At 43.6% G+C, this 24,078-nt stretch overlaps 1 protein-coding gene across 1 annotated transcript in view; it reads left to right on the top strand.

Annotated features, from left to right (window-relative positions):
• LOC8053508 overlaps window positions 1–20,379 on the top strand; it is a 47,088-nt gene extending 26,709 nt beyond the window's left edge. Inside the window, exons 4-8 of the mRNA XM_040223563.1 lie at window positions 3,864–4,119; window positions 8,639–8,828; window positions 9,854–10,027; window positions 15,419–15,560; window positions 20,011–20,379. Coding sequence (XP_040079497.1) covers window positions 3,864–4,119; window positions 8,639–8,828; window positions 9,854–10,027; window positions 15,419–15,560; window positions 20,011–20,379 — 1,131 coding nt within the window. The remainder of the gene's footprint in view (window positions 1–3,863; window positions 4,120–8,638; window positions 8,829–9,853; window positions 10,028–15,418; window positions 15,561–20,010) is intronic.
• Window positions 20,380–24,078: the final 3,699 nt, after the last annotated feature.

The raw sequence follows: 24,078 nt of genomic DNA, 5'->3' as shown, positions 1-24,078 counted from the left end.
TCTTTTAAAAGTTCTATAGCGAACTTTTTTTTTCTGCTGTCTATTTTTGTGTTTTGGTTTTCTTTTCCTACTTTTTACGAAGTGCAGTGGATGAAATTTTATTTCAAAATCGTTTCATGGTCCCTTTAAAAGCAGTGCCGTTCTGCGAAGGTACGGCGGCAAGCTGCGTGCGCGCCAGCCCTGTAAAACCGCAATACCCTTCTCTCCCGGCCTATTCAACTCCTCTGGACAGCGGGAAGAGGCAACTAAAACGGCCAGGTTATACCGCGTTGACAACACTAACTGGTGGAACTCATAACCACGCTAGCTCCCAAGCAGCTTGGCATGTGCTCTGCCAATTGATATCACTTCTCCCGTGATGCATCGCGCTCTCCGATGATGATCTTCGAGCGCTCACTGGAATCGGTCCTTTGGAACGAAAGGTAGACCCATCTTTTCGAAGTGCAAGCGTGCGATTGTGATTAGCAGATACAGTTGATTATGTTTTCCTTAGTTCTGAACATGAGAGGTATATTTGAAGTTTTGATTCAGTGTCCCTTTAAACACGAAGACATATCCAGGGTGCGAATAGAAAATTTTAGATAATAGCCTGGATCATGTAATGAAAATACATCTTTCCCGTTCAGAAAACACACGTTCTTGATAACCGCACTTCAAAGCGAGTCTGACCAACATGTGCATGTGTGTAACACAAAAATAACCTTGCAGAAGCATAACCATTAAAACCCGCAGTTCACCCAAGAAAATGTTATGAACAATGTCTTCATGTTGTTACACATAGCCGAAAGTCAATTCACAAATTTATGACAAAAATGACATGTGCAGCGCCAGTGTGTGTGCGAGCTAAAACTTCGAAAAAGTAGGCTTGAAAGGGCGCTCAAGTGCTTTTCGTAGAAACTTGATTTTTGATGGCATCTTGTTTGTTGGGATTTAGTCAATAAAAATTATCAGTGCTAGATGGCAAGACGTTCCAGTAAACTGAAAGCAATAGAAATACAAGTGGACTATTTTCTTTTTGGTGAAAGCGGGAGAGGGGGGGGGGGGAGCATTCTCGGGTCCCTATTACCTTCTTAAAATTTGACCAATGAAAATAGTAACTTGCGTCGAGGTTCCGAAGCCGATTCATCGCTGTATAATTAGCGGCAGACAAATAATGTGACAGTGTTAAGATGAACTTCAAGGGTTCTCTTTGAATTACGGAAGTTCCAGTCGTGTATGTTATGTACTTGAATTTTCCCCAGAGGCTAGAGCACAGGAAATTAGCTGTGTAAAGTGCCGGTAACAAAAATTTTATTTTCATCCGGATTAATTCAACTTTTTTTTTTTTTCAGAAATGTTAACGAAATTCTGAAAGCTACGGCAAACAAGTCTTCCTTCGATTCAACGATGTTAGCGAGTAAGCCGGTAAAAGTTGGGTTTATATCTGTTAGCTGAGAACTTGCCGTAAAAATAGGATTTTCAAATATTTCGTGCGTATTTCTATAAAAATTATTTTGTATCAGCGCCATACCTTACTCAAGATGATACATGAAATACCCCAAAGCATTGCTTCAAAAAGTTGAAGTTTCGCGAATTTTATTTTTGCAAATAGAATGTTTGCGAAAACACCAAACCGCAGCATAAATAAACTAAAAATATTTGAGAGCCAGTACTCTGCCAGAGTGTACCTCTAGTACCAAAAACAAAATTTGCTTACTAGTTGTTCTTACTTTGCAAGAACATATTGTGCTCACTACGCCAGGTACAAGAGCCGCCAATTATCTGTCAGAAAAATCTAAAGAAAATTGCGACTGTCTTCTGAAAAAAGATTGGCGCCTACCAGAGAAGAATAACGCCTAATGCGAATAACAAACAATTTTCTTGTTGACACCACGCCCAGATCGGCAGGAAATGAAAAAAAAAATTAATTAAAAATAATGCAAGAACAGACTGAGTCATGTGTCACAGGTACTTGTATAAAAGGCCAGCCTGAATATTTTTATAAAAAAAAAAAGATCCTGCTTGTTTGATACTTTTGTTATACATTTCAGTTCGTGTGTTCATTTTTACAGACATTGGAGATAGGCAAGCGGCAACTTATCTTAAGCTTCAGCATGATATCAACGATATGAGAAGATTTTTGGCACATCATATTGGAAATGTGAAGAATGTCCGAGCAGCTGCTTCCAAGTCAAAAGAGTTTCTAAGGTACTTATTAAAAACAGTATTTCTTCCTCTTATACCTGGCAAGAAGCACATTTCTGTAAAAGCGCACTGGTGGCAGTCGACGGGTTCGTGGCTATCAAAAACATTTTAAAATTAGATGTTTTTTTAATAATTTAATAAATTACACTTAGGAAATTACCCGCCTGACCCAAGAATGAGGCTGGCTGTTTAGCACACCTCATTACAACTTCGCATCTGGTCACAGCACTCCCGCTAACATTGCGCCCTGCGCTGTTACTCAGCAAATGTTATGGTCCGTTGAATTAAGTTGGCCAGTTTTGCAGTTCCTAGTATGTTTTTGGTGCATGTTACTCAGAAATTTATTATAAATAATTAGTTTGTTCTCAGTGCCAATTGGTGGGGAATATCTTAACCTAATTTGACCCAGACCGTGCAAACTCCCAACATGCACGTTTTGTTGTCCGTCACAGGCAAGGATAATCATGTATTTTGTGAAGCCAAACATCGGCAAAATTAAACATCTCTCTGACATACCAACTGGGGGAAGACGACAAAATATTAATATCAACAAAGAAAACTTAGCTGGAGGAGCAAACAAAACGTCCCGTCACTTTTTTAACCTGTGATTTTTACGAAATGTATAGTTGCCGGATAAAAACTTGTAGCTGAAAAATCTTTGCGTGTAAGTTTTACGCTCTTTTAGGTATATTTTTGCTACTTATCTTTACTCTCGATGATCATAGCGAGATGTTAGGTTACAAGGAAAAAGAGAAGTCCGATTTGCCCGAGTTATAGGCCGTTAAGAACAGCAAAGAACCAATCACAAGAATAGAAGCGTGAGCATAGAACGCCATGCCCTGCATTTATGAAGCCGCCAGTGTGGCTACATAGTATATGCAAACATAATAAATGTCCTAAATAAAATGTACTCCCTACAGGAGTGGTGAAAAAAATTGCTTTCATGTTTAGGGTCATTCAAAACGACATAGAGGTCCTGAAGCAATTGGATGGAGTGAATGACAATGTGTCTGCAAAGATGGCGGCTCTTCAAAGCTACGTTCAGCGAACGATTTCGAATATTCAGGTAATACATGACCTCTCGAAACTTTTATAGAACATAAACCGCTTCACACATGTTGACCATTTAACAATTAGAGACCAAATTTGTACAAGGCGGAGGATTACCTCGCTACTACAGTTAACCCAGCATAGAACCCTTGTGCGTAATTTTGAACCTAAATATATATTTTTAGTTGCGGATATAATATATATGTTGTCGTTGTTCGCGTTTTACCTTAGAGAATATTATAAATTAAAGCAATCCTATTACTACGTAGAGTTTACCATATGTATTGACTGCTTTGTTTGGTTTTCCTGGCTTATGGTAATTAAAACTTATGTAGAACAATACTTATGCAGTTACGTAAACAATCGGCGGAAAATGGACGCTAGGACCGACTAATGAAGAACATCTGGCATTCCCCGAGCAGAAGGCTGAGCAGTATGTGTAGTCCCACAGTAAACCTATGAGAATATATAAGAGCATAATCACTAATGATTGCCCTATATAATAAATATAAATTCTGATGTGTTCATAGAGATATAAAATATAATTATTTATGCTTTTCAGTAAAGACAGCAACAATGACAATGAATACAGACTGTTGGGCTGTGACGTTTTGTTTTTCCTCCGCCAGAATCCCAGTAATTGCACAGCGGCACCAAAGGTTTTCTGTCGGCTCAATAATCCGTACGGACTGGCGGCTGCTGTGCACGACCTTCTTTCTTGCTTCGTGGCGGCCCTACGAACAGGAAAGACGCTCATCTTGGACAGCACCAAGTGGAAATACGCTCCCGGGCAGGACTGGGTGAAGTCGTTTCTTCCGGTCACAGGGTCAGCGTGCGCGAGCGTTCGTACCCCCGACAAAGGAGCGGAGATCTACGTGTTTCCGGGTGCGTGTCAGGGGTCCTGTTTTTATTGTTTTCCAAATTTTAGGGAATATTTTCTAATACTTATTTTCCAAATTCAAACTTCGAAAAATTAATAAAAAAGAAAAGAAAGACGTTTACAACTCCCTGTAATGAAGAATTAGAGCGCAGCTCTTGAGGAGGAGTGGGGGTTGCGGTATACCCCTCCTCGTCAGCCAACGCTTGTTGTGTTATTTATCTTGGTCCCTTTCGGTGGGAATTTCTAATAGCAGACGCGAATCCTTAATTTACTAAAAAAAAAAAGACATGTGTGCACTAATGTTCAGACACAATTATCTCTTTATTTGTAATTTAATTTGAATAAATAAGCAATCCGATCCAATCCAATCCTTCCGTCGAGGCCGCCGTCACATTGCTTGCGGGGCCTGTCCGGACGCCCTGCCGTCGCGTGTCCGCCCCGGCGTGCTCCCGTCACGGTGCCGGGGCCCGGGATGGGAGAGGCGCCGCGCGGCGACGGCGACACCGACGCCGCTCAAGCCGGGAACGGCCGCCAATAGGGAGTTCCAGAATAGCGCACGCTAAAGCTTTGCGTACGCAAAAGAATAGCGTCGTCGCCACTGCGCATGCTCCGAACGCAAACCAGGTTCTGCGCTTTGCGTGCGCAATTTTAGCGAGCGCTATTTCTCGGAAATAGCGTGCGTACGCAAAGAGTCTTTGCGCTTTGCCAAGTAGGATTCGTAATGAGAAGTGGGCTAAAGCCAAGACGAGCAGAGTGAAAAAATGGCGGCTTCCGGGATTATTTCGGCGGCTGCTTCGGCGGCGTCGTGAGTGCGACGTCGGCGGCATCCTCGCGACTGCGATTTTCAATACGGGACGGCATTGTACGCGGTTTGGCAACGATCACTGGCAATTTAATGCTTGCGACGCGCGAACATTTCTCGGCGAAGGTACGATGTGCAAAGGTCAGTACACGAGACCTCTCTTGTCGAGGCGACGCAAGCGGACACGACCGGTCAACCGCTCGCGTCGCATTTTCACGTTTAAACAAATCTAACATAATACTCTGGACCAAAAAACTTGTTTGTTCTCAAGTTACAGAATTTCGTGGGTGAAATAAAAATTGTGACTGTATCTTGGTGGCGTCGCAAGCGCGAGATGGTTGGGCTTTTACGTCGCGACGGAGAAACGCTATTCTAAAACTCTCTCGCGTCGCGTGCGCTAATACAAGCGCTAAATTTAGCGCTAGCGTGCGCTAAAAGTCCGTACGTTATTCTAAAACTCCCTAATGCCTCGTTCACACTTGTGAACCGGCGGCCGGACCGGCGGGAATTCTGACGCCCGGACACGAAAGCAGACAGAATTTCCGGCGGAGAGCAAGATCGCTCTGGGGGACCAATTTTGAACGCCGGAAAAAAAGCTTTTTCTCGCCGCTAGCCAATCAGAACGCATGGGGGATGTGGCGCTTGCTGACGTCCGATCCCCGCTGACGAACTGGCGGTGATGGCGACGAGACGCGCGCGGGCAAGGAGCAGGTTCGGGGGCTTTCGTTAGCTCCCCCCTCGTCTGTTCGGGAAACTACGAGACGCTCGCGCCGCGTACTCCGCAGGCGGTGACAAATGTGAACGGCCCGATATTTTTTCGGCGATCGAATCTAATCGGCGGCGAGTGCTTATTTCGCAAGTGTAAACGAGCCATAAGAGTTGCGCTCTAAAATTCAAATTTTGTATGCTTAGAGGTTTTTCTGTTCCATTTTAATATTTCTTAACCAGGTGGATGTCTACCGAAAGATTCGCGCTCACAGATTCGCTGCATAGTTTTGAAAACGTATAGTAATTAAAAAAAAGTGTATTGATGTGAGTAATACACCTTTTTCCAAAGTCCGCGCCAACACCTGTCCGCCATTGCTTGATCACGTGCTCTGAGCGTGTATAGGACACAAGACTTGCGTCAGCGCTCGGCGTGAACTCGGCTGAGCTCGTATTGGACACGAGCGCCGCGTCAGCGTTCGGCAAGGACTCGGATCCAAACACGCTCTTCCTGTCCTAGCAATGGCGACTGTCAATGTTGCTCGATGGACTTTTGAATATGATGTATTATTTGTAATAATGAGCCAAAAAATATATGAATTCGTTCAGTTCGTGCCAGAATAGGTTATCCATATAGTGGGGTCTCGAAATTTGCGGGCTCCGTACTTTAATGCGAAAACATTAACTGTCCCGTGGAGGGAAGCCGGTGTTGTCTGTAACCGTTTGTAACCGAAAAACGGCACCCCCTTCAGAATTCCCATTCCCGCATCGTTTTCAGAGCGATTATTACCGTACCTGTTTAGTTCATTGGTGGGGCTACCAAACGTCCGTTCGGACTAGAACTTGGTCAACTGTATATGAGGCGCGCCCTGATACCCATTCCAATCGTCAAATAGAACTTCCAAATTGGTTTCATGATCCATTTAACGGCGTTCGTCGGCATCGCGTTCGCCATTTACCGTGTCAAAGGTGTGTGTCCCATTTTTTACGGGAATAGCGCTATATCTTTAAATTTCACGAGGTAAAATCTACCACTAAATTACATCCTTGTTGAAGATTTAAGATTGCTGTGCGCAGCGCCGATTTTTGCGATCGATATTAGAGTAAATCAGAGTTTTTATAACTACCTAAAAAGCCTACACATATAGTTGTTTGTCTATTTTGTCAATTAGGAGAATTCATATATTCTTCTCAGTGCTATTATCTGACGTCAAATTGTCAAGAACCCATTAAGAGATTCGGAGTACATCTTTTTATAAGGTTTGTTCGGACTAGTCTAAATTTTTGCAATACAAAAATGGGATTCTCTAATCGTGTTTCTAAAAACATCGCGTTACTTTATTTCCCTTTTTTACCTATACCGTATACTTATATTGCAACATTCTTAAATAGTGAAACATCTGAAATGTTACCCGCTATATATATTTTTTCTGTTCTTTTTTTTTTGTATCGAAATATAATATTCGCGTCATGAATGTTACATTTCTCGCAGCTTTGGGAAATCATTAAGTTCTATTTCATTGAGGAAATAAATGATGCTTTTGAATGACGATTGAAGTCTTTAGTGACCGATGTGTATAGACGACGTACGCGATGGAAAGTTGGCAGCGTTGCTTTGAGATTGCAGTGATTTCAAGCTTCCACCGTGCAAACTCCAAATACCATCGAACTTGTTGTTCGTATGGTAATGACGTCACGAGAAAAACCATATCAGGGCGCCACCAAAACATCTCGCCGATAATAGCACGTTCAATGTTTCTTTTTTTTGTTTCGATTAAAGTCTTGTTTAATTAGACGACAGTTATTAATAGCAATTTGCGTTCGCTCCTTCTCGCATGCTTAAGTACCTGGCTTTGCTGGCTGTATCAGATACCAAACGCTGAAAATGCCCTATTTCATTTTGTAAGACGTGCAATTCATCATCTTGTGTTAGGCTTTCTTGCGAATGAAAGTAAGACATCAATATCTTAAAACAAAACAGTAGGGTGAATTTTAGCAAACCATACCAAGGTTCACTTCTTCCGGCATGCTATTTATTATCTCTAGATTCAAAACAGCTACTGATAAAACAGCAAATGAAGGTTATGCCACAACCAATTTTAAACATTTTTCCCGCTTTCCAGTGTGTGATGACGTCACCGTGTCGTAGAATTGGCAAAGTTCAAAAGGCAATCTAAAAACAAAACAAAAAAAGTATTTTTTTTTTTTTTTGCTGGCGTGAGCTTTTTCAGAATTCACATCACACCATCAGATGTCTTGTAACCGGCGGGGGCAAGCTGTGCTGCTCTTATATTGCAACATTTGCCGTCACGTTTGCAGTGTTGCTATTAGAATTTTTCAAACCACAAGAAAAATAAACAAAATCCTTTGCAAAAAAATATTATCGTGGCTTTTAATTTGGGTTGCTAAATCCAATGCGTCTATTATTGGGTTGAACCAATTTTGAGGCAAGTCAATTACTACCCAAAGTTCGCTGGAACAAACAGCCTTTAATAGGGTGTGAGCTGTGCGTGCTTCTTTTATCCAAAGGAAGGACATGGGTTTCGACTTTGCTGATCGAGTCCAGCTTACGGGGATACTGAGCCCCCCCAAAAAACATTTCTGAATTGCCCGAATAGGACACTCAGGTAACAAAATAAAATTTCTAAGAAAAAATAAACAAACAAACGAAAAAGCCCGCATATTTACGCCGCGTAACATGTTTTGAGTTAGGGGCAATTTCGAAACATGCTTCTATTTTGAGACTTCTACCCCAAAATACAAGTACGTTTCGAAATCGCTCCTAGTTCGAAATTTCACTCGAAATAAATCTGAGAAATGTTTTTTTATTCGATTTTTTTAGTAGGTTCGGTATTTAGTAACATGTACCAGTCATATCCAAAAAAACTTTAAAAGTTTTTTTTTCGTTTTTGCTACTGTTTTATTGCGAACTCCTGCGGGGTTAAAAGGATATTCTAGCGCATTAATTCTTATATTAATTCGACAGTAGATAATGAATAGAAAATATCGAATTCCAGGAAGAAGATATCGCAAACCGTTGAAGGATCTGCCGTCCGCCATTGTGGAGACCTTGGTAGCCAACAACGGGGACCCGTACGCGTGGTGGTACGGGCAGATCATGAGCTACGCCCTTCGGTTCAACAACTCAACGCTGCAGAAAATTGACAAGTTCAAGGTTGCTCGTGGCTACGAACATCCCATTGTAGGGTGAGTGACCGAAAGAGTGTTCACACGAACAAGAAAATGTTGCGAAGCTATAGCTACAAAGAAAGGTATACCGTGCCACGATTTCGGCTTGGATATTTTCTGACTTTACTCCGACATACTGGCAAGATAGTAGATTTTTACGGCACTCATAGCGAGTAATCAAAGTACTTGTAATCGATTACTTTCACAGTAACTTTGTAATAATTTGATTATCTTCGTTAGGTAGCGATCGCAAGAGTAATTTGGTTACTGGTAAAGTGGTAAAATTACTTGTAACCGTTACCATGTATTCATTCCACTCCAATTGGTGCCTCTTGTTTCCCCTGCCCTTCCTTCAAGAAATCGTCAAACCAAGTCTCCGATAAAGGGACGATCTACCAAAAAGGGTGAATTCATAAAATGGTTTATAATGAAATGGTTATTTTATTTGTTCCAACTATCAACGAATCACGAGTATGTACCGCGAGTATTATCAAAGATACCGACATTTTTCCTTAGGTCTCTCCTTTGCGAATCTGGATCGGGTTGTCGCGGGAATCGCAGTCTCTACGTTGTCATGGGGATCGGTGGCGATATTCAATTGCGGCTCATAAATATAACCCGAGCACTGCGTGAGCGAGCACTCGATTTCGTGCTCAAGTCAATACCTCGACGAGCATTCGCGCAGTGGCTAATGCCCACTCGCTGCAATGACGGCAATAGCCGAACCAGTGTGCGAAACGTATAGCCCGTACCCTTGTGCTTTGTCAACCCCAGCCTCTGGCGGCCTATGATTACTACGTGCCCGCTTGTTCGTGCTGCGTGTTAAAGGGGTGATACAATGATCCTTGTTTAGTTTCAGCAAATACCACGTAGAGTCAATCTCTAACGTTCATAATCTCCGAAATACGCGTTGGCTTCCTCTCCGGGCCATGGCGGTCACAGAAAAAAAGATTGATATAAATGAGCAGCGTTCACCTTCTCAACTCGCAGCGAGAAGAAGCGGCCACGTGATATGGAGCGAACTTTTATTTTTATTTTTACAGAGTGCACATCAGAAGAAGGGATAAGAGTATTGAGGCAGCGTACCATGCAGTTGACGAGTACATGTTTCATGTGGAGGAATTCTACTCCAAGCTGTCCCTCGACAAGACTGTCACTACGAAGCGAGTGTTCCTCGCCACCGACGAGCCCAAGGTTATGGACGAAGTCGAAAGAAAGTGAGTTAATTCGTTCGCCATTACCGTTGCTTCATAAAACGTCTTTCTTGGGGGACGGTATCTCGCGTGCATCGATAATTCGGTGACACAATTCATAAATCAATATCCCGAATGAAACATGCTCCAAGTTTCGCTCGTCACACACATCTTCTGTGTTTCTGTTCTGATAAGAAAAAAAAAAAAAAACAGGTACGATTTGTCAGATTCCCATATGGTATACATGCTGCAAGCATGGTGTCACAATTCCTTTACGCGGAGCGAAAGTTCGTCCTCCTCTTGCGCAGGGGTTCCAGTGACGTCATAACGCCGAGCTTTGATTGCGGCTTTGATATAAGGATAGTGGGCAGACCTCAATGCTAGCTGCCTCGAGGTTTACCCACTGTCCTTCCAATCGGAGCCGATCAGAGCTCGGCTTTATGACGTCACTGGAACTCCTGTGCAAAAAGCAGACGATCCTGCGCCCCGCGTAGTCCCTGACTGCTTAAAGAACGCATGGCGCGGCGAGTTCTCAGCATCGTATTATTGCTCTTCAGCCAATCAGGTTGCAGCATCAGCTGATTGGAATGCCAAAGGACCAATCAGGAGGAAAGGAGCGTAAACATGATATGCCGTGCTCTGCGTTTCTTTAAGCTGTGGCTATACTTGGTACTATGCAGAAATGACAAACGTTAAATGGTTTCTAGCTATTTTGAGCGGGAGGGCGCCACGAAGGCGCGTGGCACGAGAGCGCAGAACAACAGCTGTAGTCACTAAGGTGCGCTTTCCCGTAGCAGACTTCTATCGAATTCCCTTCTGTAGTAACTGGGCTGTTATTCATATGATTATGCGATGATTATTACCCAACACTGCACTATATGTGAGTACAGCTTCATATTTCGTCATTTATCATAGGAACGAACGGATTGATTTCTAGCGCGTTCCAAATTCGACGTTATCCCGTCGTTTGGCGGAATTAAACGTTATAATGATATAACACCTGAGCGCACGGTAGGCTCCTGTAGCCTATACCGTGCGCTCCAGTGCAGTTCAGTAGCTGGCGGGCAGACTTGTACGTAATCCTTTACAAGTAACGAAATTAGTAGTAATCCCTTACATTTATCAGTAATTTAGTAACGGAATAATTACATATTGACTAAAGTAATTTTAAAGTAATTGCCTTACATTACACTCGTCAGTTCCGCAAAGCCTTTTTTCGCAACAGCAAGCCCCCGAATTTATTTTTCTTTTTAAACCCTAACAACACTTTAAAAAGTCCAAATAAACATTTCTACAAAAAAAGAAAAAAAAAAAGAAAAGGGGGGGGGGGCAAGTTATTTCCGATTTTATTTTTTAGTCCCTTGGTTTTTTCTTTGCGATCGAAGACGGGGAGAGGAGGACACCAAGTGATTGTGCGCCTCTTCGAGAAGCTCGAGGTGGTAAGTACACTGAAAAGAATTAACAATGTCATAATGTCACAACACGAGACAACGCTCCGTCGGCGTCTACCCTACCCTTTTTGTGAGTCAGCTTTTTGCGAGCACTTAGAAAATGGTAATAGTCTTCCTTTCTTCCTCTTCCTGTTTTGCCCCAGCAGGACGCATCTTATCTCGAGCAGATATTTTTACAAATAAAACATAATGGTGGCTGACGTAAACTTGATACTCTGGGCTTGAGGAGAGAGTGAAATTCGTGAGTGGGGCCATAGCGCGGCTTACTTAGTTCTCTACCCTTTGCCGCCCGTGGCATCAGCGGACGTCTATCTGGAGAACACCGGAGTAAACCGCGGTCGGTTCGTGCTCCGTGCATTTTTGAACGGCACCAAGAAAGGTACATACGGCAAACGTGCGTTTACATTTCCTTGCTTTAACCAACGTTCTAATTAATTGTTTTTATGAGTGTCCTTTTTCTTTTATTACTTATATTTATATACTGGAAACATTCTTTTATTCACCAACGTCTCAAGTGAGGCTCGAACTGTTCAGAACCAAAGGAAGAAGAATATCGAGCCATACCATATTTATTATTTAAATATCACCTTACTGTTACAACTATGTTTTGCTATTGATGACTTCCACAGCTTCGGGATTTACACAATGGAGAATTTTAGTGGATCGGTCCGATGACTCCGATAACGATATCCGATACTTCGCCGCCGTCTATGCGCATGCATCATATCGTTATCGGGTACCGTTTTCGCGGGTATCGGAGGAATAAAAGGATCTACTAAATCTCGAATAGCAGGAAACGGCTGCAACGACGAAGCTTTGCTCTACATTCGAGGTAAATAGTGCTTCCCTTGCTTCGCTGAAAAAGCTCAATGCAGAGCATGAAGCATTCGTGAGGAACAATATGGCACTCCCATCCAGTGCCTCAACTCAAATGGTGTTCAGCGTAGCAGTCGACATATTGAGTAAGAAATAACGCAAAATGTCTGACGAGACTTTCGAGAGCCAGCTGTTGCTCAAAATACTCAAGGTCGTTAAATGGAACGCGTTGCAACAATAAGAACTTTAATAGCCCTCTTCCCTTTGTCCCTTACTTGAGGACAATAATGTTAAAAGTAACGCCCCGAAAGAAACGGATTACTTTTTGGGGTAACGGTCAGTTACTTTCATGGGAGGGTAATTGTAATTGTAATAAATTACAATTTAGCCTTGAGTAATTGTAAATGTAATTCCTTACTATTTTTCAGTAACGTGTACAAGTCTGCTGGCGGGTGTCCCTTGGGAAAGGGGGGGGGGGGGGGGGGGGCGAGAGAGGGAGGGAGGGAAGAGCCTCGAAGGAGGAGCGAGGCCACCTACATTCGCGTAGCGAAGAATCTGAGCAAGCTATAGTTGAAGGGTGCTACCATATAAGTGCATATGCTCGACTACTTCCGCGATGTTTCACAGACATTCGGTATTTCAATGTTTTTTTTTCGTTTTTTTTTTAAATATAATATAGAAAGGTAATCGATAAAGTACTGTATCTTCAAAACTCCGTGTTAAGTAACGAAGGATTTTGTTTGTAATAAGTAACATCTCTTTTAGAAAAGCTTATCTTCCTATAGTTGCGTCGGCATTGTTTATTTGTCTGTTTATGTTTGTGTCGGCATTTTTGGGCGTTTGCTCGCAGACTCGCGGGCAGCCGAGGGGCTCGGTGGAGATGAGTAGGACCCCGGTCGTTAAAAAAGAGAAGGGGGTTCAGTTTGGGGCGCCGGAACACCCCTGTCTTGAGCAGCGGCACTTCTGTCCGCACTTGTCGATTTCAAGCAAGCGTGCTTGTGTCCGGTGTATTTCGTCGTTTAGTGTAGAAACTTCGCTTTTAATCGACGCAATAACTTAAGTGGGTGGCGCCAGCCTGGCGGCGAGGAAAGCATGTAGAGACTCTACAAGGAATTTGGTTTTGTCCGTTGAGGTGTCGGAGGGGGATCACGTTGACAGCTCGCTGATCATTGGGTAAGAGTGTACCACGTGACAATGGGCAAATTTGAAGTGATTGGTCCGTCTCTGGAAGGAAAGGAGGCCCCTACGAGTTTAGAAAACGGGTGCCGAGAGGATTCTCAGAAAATTCGGCTTTTGAGATCGGGGAGATTCGGCTTTTGAGGCTGGGGACTAAAGTATGGGTTTTAATTTTGGGAGTTTTGTATTAAAAATTACCGTTGACCTGTTGTCGTCTTGTTTTGAAATAAACGTGGCCACACCAGTCATCGTAAGCCAACCAACGTCGTAATATGTCCAGCGGGATCGAACAACTTTTACTTGAGTTTTCTTTTTCCTATTCGACTTCCCGGGGGACTTCCATCGGGCGAACACCATCCTCGGTCGTCACCATCCTGGCCTCGTCATCACCTTTCCCTTGGAAATTTGACTTTCCGTATCCTGCTTCTTTCAAGTTTGCGAAAATTGTATTTCGTGGATTTCCCATAGGGTCTGCCTCTCAGCCAATGAAATGATATCGGGCGTTCGAAATGCGACCCCCTTCGGTGTCAAAATTTCAGCTCCGTGAAAATATGTTTGCGTGCTCCAATATCAAACAATCGCAAGACGCGCACATGCGCTCTAACAGGGAGTGTTCGTAGACCGCGCTGCCCCCTCCGCTAAGAGTTCCGCAATGAAGAAGTTGCTACTGCGCCTGCGCGCCGATAGCCTTGACTGTGGAGTTCCCGCTATCGTAGCGGGTTGCGGAGGGCTTTTGCGGGACGGCGAAACCGATCTACGAAAACTCCCTACTATCTACGAAAACTCCCTAATGACGCGCGCTCTCATGTCGCGGCGCTCTCTTGTCGTGCGCTCATGGTGTCGTGGTGCCGTCCTGCCGCTCGCTCTCAAGCCGGCACTCCAGTGTCGTGCGCTCTCGTGTCATACAACCACTTTAAGGAATGCTCAAAAGTTTTGATGACGTGCAACGCCACTTTTGTTTGCTGCGTGCACTCTGTGAAAACTGTATAACCTTATCTTTTTTACCGTTCCATAACGCGACACTTTTGACCCGGAAAACGTACCGCCGTTTTCTTTTCTTCTCATAATCCAGGGGATGTTATCAATATTATCCTGGTTTCTTCCGAAGCTCATACGCAGCCGACGTCACGAGCTGATGGTACCCATCAGCAGCAGACAGCGTCAAAAGGGCACCATCGTGGTGTTCGCCATTGTTTCTGTGCGTGTTCTACCATCCCTCAACCAATCATGAACAGAAAGGGCCCAGTGGCTTCTTCTTTTAGCGCTGCTTTCCTGATCCGGTTAGGTCGTCGCGTCAGATGCGTCTAGAGTTAAGCTGAAGCGAACTTGTAATGGAAAGTAGTCATTCGATACACTGAAATAAGATGTGAAAGCTCATGCTCGCCAACACCCTTTCGAAGTAAACTACAAAAACGTCCTTATGTTGCGTTCGCGCTAGCAGTGTCGCCCAGTGTACGTGTATGTTTTTCTGCTCAGTATTCGAAGGTTCGGCTATGCGGGGTTTGTACTTACAAAAACGAACTCTTTATATGTTTCCAAAAGAAGCGGTTTAACTGCTGCAAAACTTGTGATTTTTAATGGCAACTGCTGGTCATTAACAAACACAAATCAACGGCTGGGGTAAAGGGTTTCTTGTATAACTGAAACGCAATTTATTACTTTATTTTATTTTTTAAACTATACGACGAAGCACCTCAACTGAAGATATCTCGCACCTTTATGGAGTTGAATATTATGGCATTTTTTTTAAAGACATATCGACACCATTGTTTGACAGAACAAAATATACGAACACTCTTACATGGAAAAAAAAAATTACTTGCCTTCAAGAAATACCTTTAAAAGTTATTAATATTAGTTTTAGATATATTCTTCCGTTCTTTTTTGTTTTGAACGTGTAATCAATATTACAAATAGGACTGTTCATAAAGTGATCTAAAAGTTGCCTTCTAAGCGCTCACGTAATCCGCAGATTTCCGGACTACGAAGTGATTACCAACAAGAGGTCGTCACGCAAGGCCGCGGAGCGCAGCAGGTCGACGTTCTTCGATGCCCTGCTCGATCTCCAGTTGCTCGCCGACTCCGACTTTCTCGTCTGCACCATGTCGTCAGGGGTGAGCGAAACCCTGCAACAAATATAAAGCCACACTCACACCACTCCTACATCGTATAGAAAACAACAACACAAAGTGGACACCAGACGTGACGACAAAATTATCGGCGGATACTCCTCAAGTATTATTCGAAGCACCTTTCCGGAGTAACGAGGATCTGAATATTGTCATGTTGACGTTATTCGAATATATCTAATGACGTTATTCGAATATATCTAATGACGTTATTCGAATATATCTAATGACGTTATTCGAATATGTCTAATGACGTTATTCTAATATATCTAATGACGTTATTCGAATATATCTAATGACGTTATTCGAATATATCTATTATATTTTTACGCTAGTACTGTGTGAGCACTTGGCTCGGGCTCGTGACAATCAATGAAGAGTTTTAGAATAGGGAGCCCCAACGCTTTAGGGCCCCGAAACAGCTTGGGGCCTCGCACTGCGCATGCGCAGAACTTCTGCGCTTGCGCATTGCGAAACACCAAGCTGCTCAGGGGACCTAATGCTTCCCCCCGTTATGAGCATCTCTAATGCCTTGACGAGCATTCGGGTAGCGGCTCTTGATAAATTGCCGTAGTGAGTGGAGCAGCCGTACCATAACAATGTCTGGAAACTCGGACGTGTAGTGTGCTTTGCCCACCCCGCGCGGCTACAATTAATATTGACAGCATATAATAAGGATTTCGTGTTTTCGGAAGGTGCTTTCCGGAGTTTATAATTCGCTGAACATTTTGGGTATTTTTGAGTGGTTGATTCTTTGAAATTCAGAGCTTATTTGGTAGTGTTAATATATCTTTAAAAAAAATTCAAAAACAAAATAAAGTCCAGGTACCATATGACCCGTCATCGTGAAGGAACCTCGACATGCTAAAAGGTGAACCGTTTTTGTTTTAGTTCGATATTTTCAAGGAAACTGAAGTGCCATCTCATTAGGACTACTGACCCTGTGCTTTTAGAAAGATTATTAGTAAAACGCTCTATATTTTGCTTTTTTTAATTTTTTTTTTGTTGTGACCTCGAAAAACCGTATCAGTGCAGTTTTCACGGCCTTTTCTTAACAAATCTGTGTAGCCTAGAAAAAAAAAAAAAAAAAAACTATTTCAGGCATGTAAACTTTTATTATATGAGAGGATGATCATCGAGATTAGTAGCATAATTGACTAAAATATTTTAATTAACATATTTTTATTTGGTTCGATGGGCCATGTGCTAGTAAAGTTTCAACGTGGCAGTCTTATCAGAGATTAAATCATTTTAAACAACTTGCGATAAGGCGAGACGCTTAAAGATATTCAGCGACCATTTTTCGCGTTTCTGCATCCCCATACAAAACCGGAAGCAGAATGAGTACCGGAAGTCCCGAGCAGATTGTAGAGTTTTAGTATGGAGCAAAACTTAAGTTCTGTGCGTTTGCGTAAGCGCTGCGTCTAAACCTATTTCTTTTTCCAGTCGATCAAGAACAAATTAAAGAAGGGAAACTGTAATTAGCACTGAATTTATGAGCGCATCTTTTAAATATATTGCTTCGCTGAAAAGCGGTCAACGCGTTGTTTACTCTTGTCACGAGAGCATGAGAGTTGTCCCGTGCACGCGCAGTCAAAGCACGACGGAAGGCAGCCAGCGGGTTCTGGTGCGCAGGGCGTTCGAAAGAGACGCCCTGCGCATTTGGTCCTGTCTGTGACTGAAAACGTGCACAGCTATAGTGCAAAAACATTTCATTGGCATTCTGCATGATAGATATTTTGATAGGAGATGCTTTTACGACTATGAATACATACTGAATGAACTCTCGTTACAAAACTCGTAAAAAAATAGAGGATTGCACGTCACATTTTGTTTTTGCACAAAGTAGTTCGCAACCACTTGGATTGTGATTTGGTATCGCCATTGAAGGTTTTTGCGCTGGCTCGCGTCACTAGAGGCTCACGCAGTTTACACATATATTCATTCTGAACTGTCACCACCGGTAAGAATGCAAATTTGTTTAAAGAAAAGCTAAAACAAAGCTAAAATAAGACGAGGTAGAGGTGAGCTTTAGAGTATTCTTGTCCCATGACAGAATATCACGTTCGTTTTCCCCGAAGATGTAACTAAACACAAGAAAACACGAAAAACCTCCACCCAGTCCTTACGTCATAAAAGGATCTTTGGGCCGCCAAGAGCGTGTCCCTCGTGTGGGCACCGCGTGTCATTGCAAGCTTGCCAGGTATATTCCCCCGCACTGACACCATGTCCTGGCCTTTTTTCCTGCCATTTCTGAAAATAATATGAGTGCGCGTGCATATCTTTGAGAGCCGCTGAAGATGCGCTCGAGAGGAGATTCCGAAAACTCCTTTTATGACGTAACGCTCGGGGAACCAGGGGCTTCTGCGATATTTTGAGTATTATTTTCTCCAGCCTCTGCTCGCCAAATCGAAAAACAATCTCGATATCCGTGAACCTGTAGGCTAAATGAAGACGATTTAGATGTTCTTTACTGGCATGCAAAACCTCTTCAGTTTCCCTCGAAAACATGACGCCTCATGTTGATGTATTTGCAGATAATACGGTGTGCAATTTCGTCTGCTTCTTGGGCACCTCGTGCCTCTGTTCACCCTTCAAGTGCGCCCACGTGCGTTAATTTGTTTACCCGCGGACTTTAGCCAGTGACGGTGCATGCGAGTTGGTTGCCTGGTCATCGCGCCCACGCGTTATCTCTAATGCCCGTTGATGGGCGTGCCCCTTTTCGAGTTCCGATGTGCCAAAGGAACATTTTTAGAACACTTGCTCGCCGTATGGTCTCTTCAGAAACAGCTTGACGTAGATCTTTTCAATTTCTTCTTGCGTGGAATTGCGATGCGATGGAGTATACCTTGTTGTGATGTAGTATACTCTTTGTATGCGCCACCTGGCACATACAAAAAAACTTACTGGATGTTCTGGAGTACGAGACAAGGAAATCATTATTATCACTACGATCATAGTAAAAAACCGCGTTGAATTTCTATCCAGCACTCTAAGAAAAAAGATGGTCTAAAAGGACTAACGGCAGATTTTGGTCCTCTGAACTCCCATTTTCTCCGCGAAGAAACCATCTGGTTCGAGCTAGGTACCGTGCGCAAATGCTGAGGATTAAATGCACTCGACCGGTACTAACCGAAAGACGCACGGGAGAAAAAAGCCGCCGCGGACAAAAGCGCGGGAGCTAGAGCGCGGGAGAAAAAGACGCGCGGACAAGATGGCGGCGTCTGCTGCATCGGCGATGGCCAGCGTTAGCGACGCACTTACTGTTTCGGAAAGCAGGGTGAGGTATCCACAGACAATCGTAGCATCAAACATTGCAGGAGGGAGCCTGGTTAAGGGTTGAAGCTGACTTTATAACGATCTCAGCCTCTGTTCCAGCACGTCGTGGAAGCTAGCGCTGACTCAAGCGCCGCCATTGTTGATGCACTGGCCATGCCGCGTTTGACCGTTGTCCTGGGGTCCTTTCGATTCGCATTCTTTTAAACGTGCTTTGAAAGCGTTTATATTTTCTTCTTGGTTTAACTGAGATGAAAATAGCCACGTAGCACGTGGTAAAACGTTTCCAAAGGCCAGAAAAAAAAAAAAATAGATTCCTTCTGGTTTTTTTTCTTTGTGTATTCTTTAGAATCTATGCAATGTTGTTTTTTCGCAACAGACGATGCGGTTGCCACGGAGACGCGCATGGGCGATGTAGGACAGTCTATGCGGCGAAGCGAGAACATGGTTGCTGGGAGCCTATGGGGACGCTGTTTTATAGACTATCGCAAATAGTTACTGTGTGTACCGTTACTCCTTAGTTAGAGATACACTCCTTAGAAATTTTAGCAACAATATTGGTGCGAAAGCAGCACCATATTTCTAACATCATTCACGGTTGAGATGGTCACTGACAAAACGACTCCTTTCATATGATCAGTATATAAAAGGCGCGTGGGTAGGCTTTAGGGTGGTGATTGAATTAGCGTGTCGTCGCGTGTTTGTCCTCGCGTGTGTGTTGTGCGTGCATGCTGTGTGTGTGCTCCTGTGTTATAATTCCTTGTCTGCGTTAAAATGTACAATACGTGTACAAATGTGAGATAAGCGTTGTTCATATGTGAATGTAATGAGCGTGCAAAAGATCTACCCCAGCGGTACCATATTTTTTAACATTTTTTAGTTTGACGTTGACTAGCGCCACCTGGGTGCGTAAGGGTGCAATTTAGTAATAAATAAGGTAAGGGCGCAAAATTTAGACCCAGTGGCCTAAATGCAAGGGTGCAAAATTTAGTCCTGAGTGTTCAACTTTGAGGGACTAACGAGAGGGGAGCAAGGGTTTCTCCCGTTACTGTTGCTCACTTAGGGGACCAATGGTTGTGGCAGCGCGTTTTCTCCCTTGAGGGAGAAAGTCACGCTCCTTTTTTTCTTAGAGTGAAGGCGTATCAAATTCCCTTTGCAGTTTTGCCGGGTGGCCTACGAACTGATGCAAGTCCGCCATCCTGACGCGTCGCTCAAGACCGTGTCTCTGGACGTGGAGTACTTCTTCGCCTTCGTGCCTTTCCCGCCCAGGAAGACGCTCGACGAGAACAGGCCCGCGCTACCGCACGAGTTGGGCTGGTCGGGCAAAGGGCAGCTGATCGAAGCGCCGGGCAAGTACGTTGCCGTGGACGAGGCAATGAAGAAGAAATTTGCCGATGGGTTCAGCATGGGCCGTGTACAGGGACGTGCGACCAAAGACGCGCTGTCCGTGTTTCCCAGGTTCAAGACGACGCAGACGTACAGTGTGGCCGACTACGCGGCCTTTGCCGCGCCTCCGTCGCAAGCCTAACGCCGCACTCACGCTGCTCGTGTACGTCACACAAAAGACACGGTGTTTCTCTACAGATGTGGAGAGAGAATTATCCGCGGGTGCGCGCCTCAAGAACTTTCGAAATATGTGTTCTCCGTACATCTGTAGGTTTCGAAGTTGTGTGCAAACTGGTTTGTACAACCATAGCCTCCTATATGCTGACAAAGCCTGGCAGATCGCCACGAGAAGCGGCCGCCGAAATGGAAAGGCTGGACCGGCGGACAACGGATGGGAGGAGAGCCACGTGACTCGCGCCCCGCTGCGGCGAGACGCCGAAACGCATTTCTCCCGAGCGAACAAGCGTGTTTCGGGTCCTCGCTGCTGCAAGAGCTGTGCGCTGACGTCCAGGTTCCCCGAGAAATGACTCTTTGATGCTCTGTGCTACCAGATACCCGCGCCCCTAATCTGCGAGCCGGGCACTCTATGGCTCCGTCGTCGAAATGCCAGGCTTTGACCGTCATACGCACGCCCTTCAAGGCAGCATTTAGGTTCATTCATCCCATTGCGTGCCCCTTTAAGTAAGAGGATTGCAAACCAAGAATCTGACGTGTAAGGCTGGTTCATATATTTGCCTTTGACTGTGTCCAACTGCGTTGCAGCCGCTTGTTGCAGCATCCAATGGGGGAATACTCCGGCGCCATCCGTCGGATACTCGTGGAACTGATCCGATCTGCGTACATTTTACGTGTCGTTTTCTCACCGTGTGCTTGATACAATTCTGACAACGACATAAGCCAACATTTCTTATGTTTTGTGGATTTGATCAGTTATACGCGAAACGGAGTTTTTTAGGTATTCCCGATAGATGGCGCCAGCCCATCTATTGGGTCGCGCCCGAACGCGATTGTGTGAACCAGCGATTAAATTTGGGTGGTGCTCGTATCATGCAGGGTTGACAATAAAAGTTGGGATGATTTAAATAGTCACTCAAGCACACCTGTTTTACAGTCATGCTTTTAAAGAAAACCTTTCCAGTGATTTAAATCAATGATTCAAATTAAATTAACATAATATTAAAGATGAGTGAAATCAAATAAATTTGAATAATTTATTTAATTTTAAGAAATACGTGATCTTTTACCACCCTGGTATGAGGAGAGCATGACTGCCTCAATTTGAGTTCCACAAGGACCTTTGTTAACGCTACTGTCATACCTTTGTTATGAGTTACTGGGTGTTAGAGCTACTGCGTGTCATACCTTTGTTACGGAGTGTCATACCTTTGTTAACGCTACTGAGTGTCATAGGGGGATATCCAAATAAAATTAGAGTAGGTTGTTTGTCCCCACAATATTTTGTTTCTACGAAAGTCACAATACAGTAATAAATACATATATAAGTTTAATGGATTCATTGCCCTTCTATGGCGTTTTCCAGTCGAATTCAGGCTTCTCTTGTCAACATAAATTTGAACATTAATGGTGCGAGTTTTTCAACTACCTTTTTTTGCGGCAAGTCGCTTGACGTGAGGTCTTCTCTTCGTGCGCTTCTGATGCATGTATTATTTTGAGTATCGTTTCGACCGTTTCATATTTCCCACTTGTTTGGAGCGAATTCGTTTTCGGGGCGCACTTCCTCTGAGAGTATTATAATGTGGCAAACAAAACAAAAAAAAAACAAAAAAAAAACACTAATATTGAATGTTCTCCGATCAGTTACAGTGAAAGAATGAAATGAGCTTGTAGTTGATTAAAGTAAAACACAAACCCAGGCTAGAAATAAACGACTGTCACAAGTGATCCAGCAAAACGTTTTCATTTACGACTGGTTCACAGATTTGCATTTGAGTTCAACCGATTGAGTTACCACTCATTACAACGAAATGAGACATTGGCGCCATCTATCGGTGCATCTGGAACACTTTCGAACCGAGTTGGGGTTTCGCAGTATTTGGTACTGCAGTACTAGAATATATTGCAGTACTCGGCAGCATTGTAGTACTAGACTCAAGGTTTCGCAGTATTTTGAAAACCAAATGTGGGCACTTCTCGTGGTGTTTCCTCCGGGAGTGGTTCTTCTGATGCATAGCAAGTCGCTTATAATATCAATGTCAAAATTATTTGAACTCCATGGTGAAAAATTATGATATTAATGTGGTTGTTTTTAAAGATAACTAAAGTCTGTAGTTCTATATCCTGTAACATTTAGCAGGTGCTGAACCGATTAAGGGCCCGATTTCATTGAGTGTACTCAGTTTTTTTTCTGTTCGGCGTCTTTCTTATAGGGTACGTTAACGCAAAAGCGCCGACCCAAATAGTAACAAAATTTGCGGCCAGTGAGTTTCGCTAAAGAAGGCGATTTTTGCTTAATCTGAATTAAGATAAACTGATACGCACATCGTATCAAATTAGAAAGAACAGCAAGGTAAACACAAACGCCTAAAGATGGTCATCCGACTTTTTAACTGTTTTCTTTTCGATGTATGCAACACATATCCGGTAGTCATAGCAGTGTTGGGCGAAATACTCGATAAAAGTATTTAAGTTAAGTTACTAAATACCTGCTTCATAAAGTATTTAAAATACTACTCAAATTACCTTCACTGTAAAGTATCTTGAGTGGAGTACATATACTTAGAAATATAATTCAATTACTTTTGAAGATACTTCCGGATTGCGTAATTTGTATCGACGTCAGTGTCAACAAAAATTATACAGCTGCTCAAATCTGGTTTATTGGCACGCAACAACACAAAACGGGGAAAAATAGTATCGTAGGGCTATTTTATGCAGTCCAACTATAAGGAGCAGGATATTGTCACGAATGACAAATGATGAGGCGGCGAATAACTGGCGAAACTAAACGTTTCAATGGGGCGAAGTTGTGCCCAAAACAAAATAGAGAAAGGCTAGCATTGCAGGCGTCGATGTCGGCGAAACAGCAGGATCGAGCGCTGGGGCGAGACTGAGACCGGGCCGCCACTCAGAGCACCTTTTGTAATTGCGTGGGGTTCCTGGAACATTCGGCGTAGAAAGTTTGGCGCGCAGAACATTCGTAACTCGATCAGACGACAATGTTCTCGAACTTACGAGAATGTCAAGTTGAAAGAATAAATGTAAGGAGAGTCCACTTCCTAGGTATCGAACCCGCAGCCTCCGCGCGAGAGCCAAGCGCGGTAACCATTCGGCTATGCGCTCGCTGGGCAACGCGCGTGACAATATCACTGATAGACGTTACAAAACATTTCTGGGACAACAATAAAAAGGTCGCTTTAGCTATTGGGGAGGAAATCAGACCGTGGCGCTCCAAGCGGTTAGCTTTAGAACTACATGGATGGGGACAACAAATACAATGACTCAGCGCTCGGCTGAATTAACCGAACGCGGCGTGAGCGTTCGGCTGGAGTTCGTGTTCTCCGGTGAGGGGGAGGAGAGGTCGTTTTGTTCGATCTCCGGCCTGCATGAACAATGCAGCATGCACGGTGCCAGCTCCGCACAAAAGCCAAGTGGGTCAAGCTCGCATCGTCTGACTGCTTTCGGGGGAGATCCGTTTCTTGTACTGTTCTCTGCTTATTAATGTTCACTTACAGACACTGTTCGCTAAAGCAATAAGTGACACTGACGAAAAAAAAAAAAAAAACTTCGACGTTTTGTTTTAGCGGAATCACAAAAGAAAATTTACATGGTCTTTTTTGCCGAAAAAATAAACTAGGCATCGCCGAACGCTCATTCTTTGCCC

This window comes from Ixodes scapularis, unplaced genomic scaffold (genome assembly GCF_016920785.2).
Source record: "Ixodes scapularis isolate PalLabHiFi unplaced genomic scaffold, ASM1692078v2 PGA_scaffold4__175_contigs__length_147842914, whole genome shotgun sequence".
Lineage (NCBI taxonomy): Eukaryota > Metazoa > Arthropoda > Arachnida > Ixodida > Ixodidae > Ixodes > Ixodes scapularis.
The sequence above is the reverse complement of the archived record's forward strand: the minus strand, read 5'-3'. Positions and strand labels throughout refer to the sequence as shown.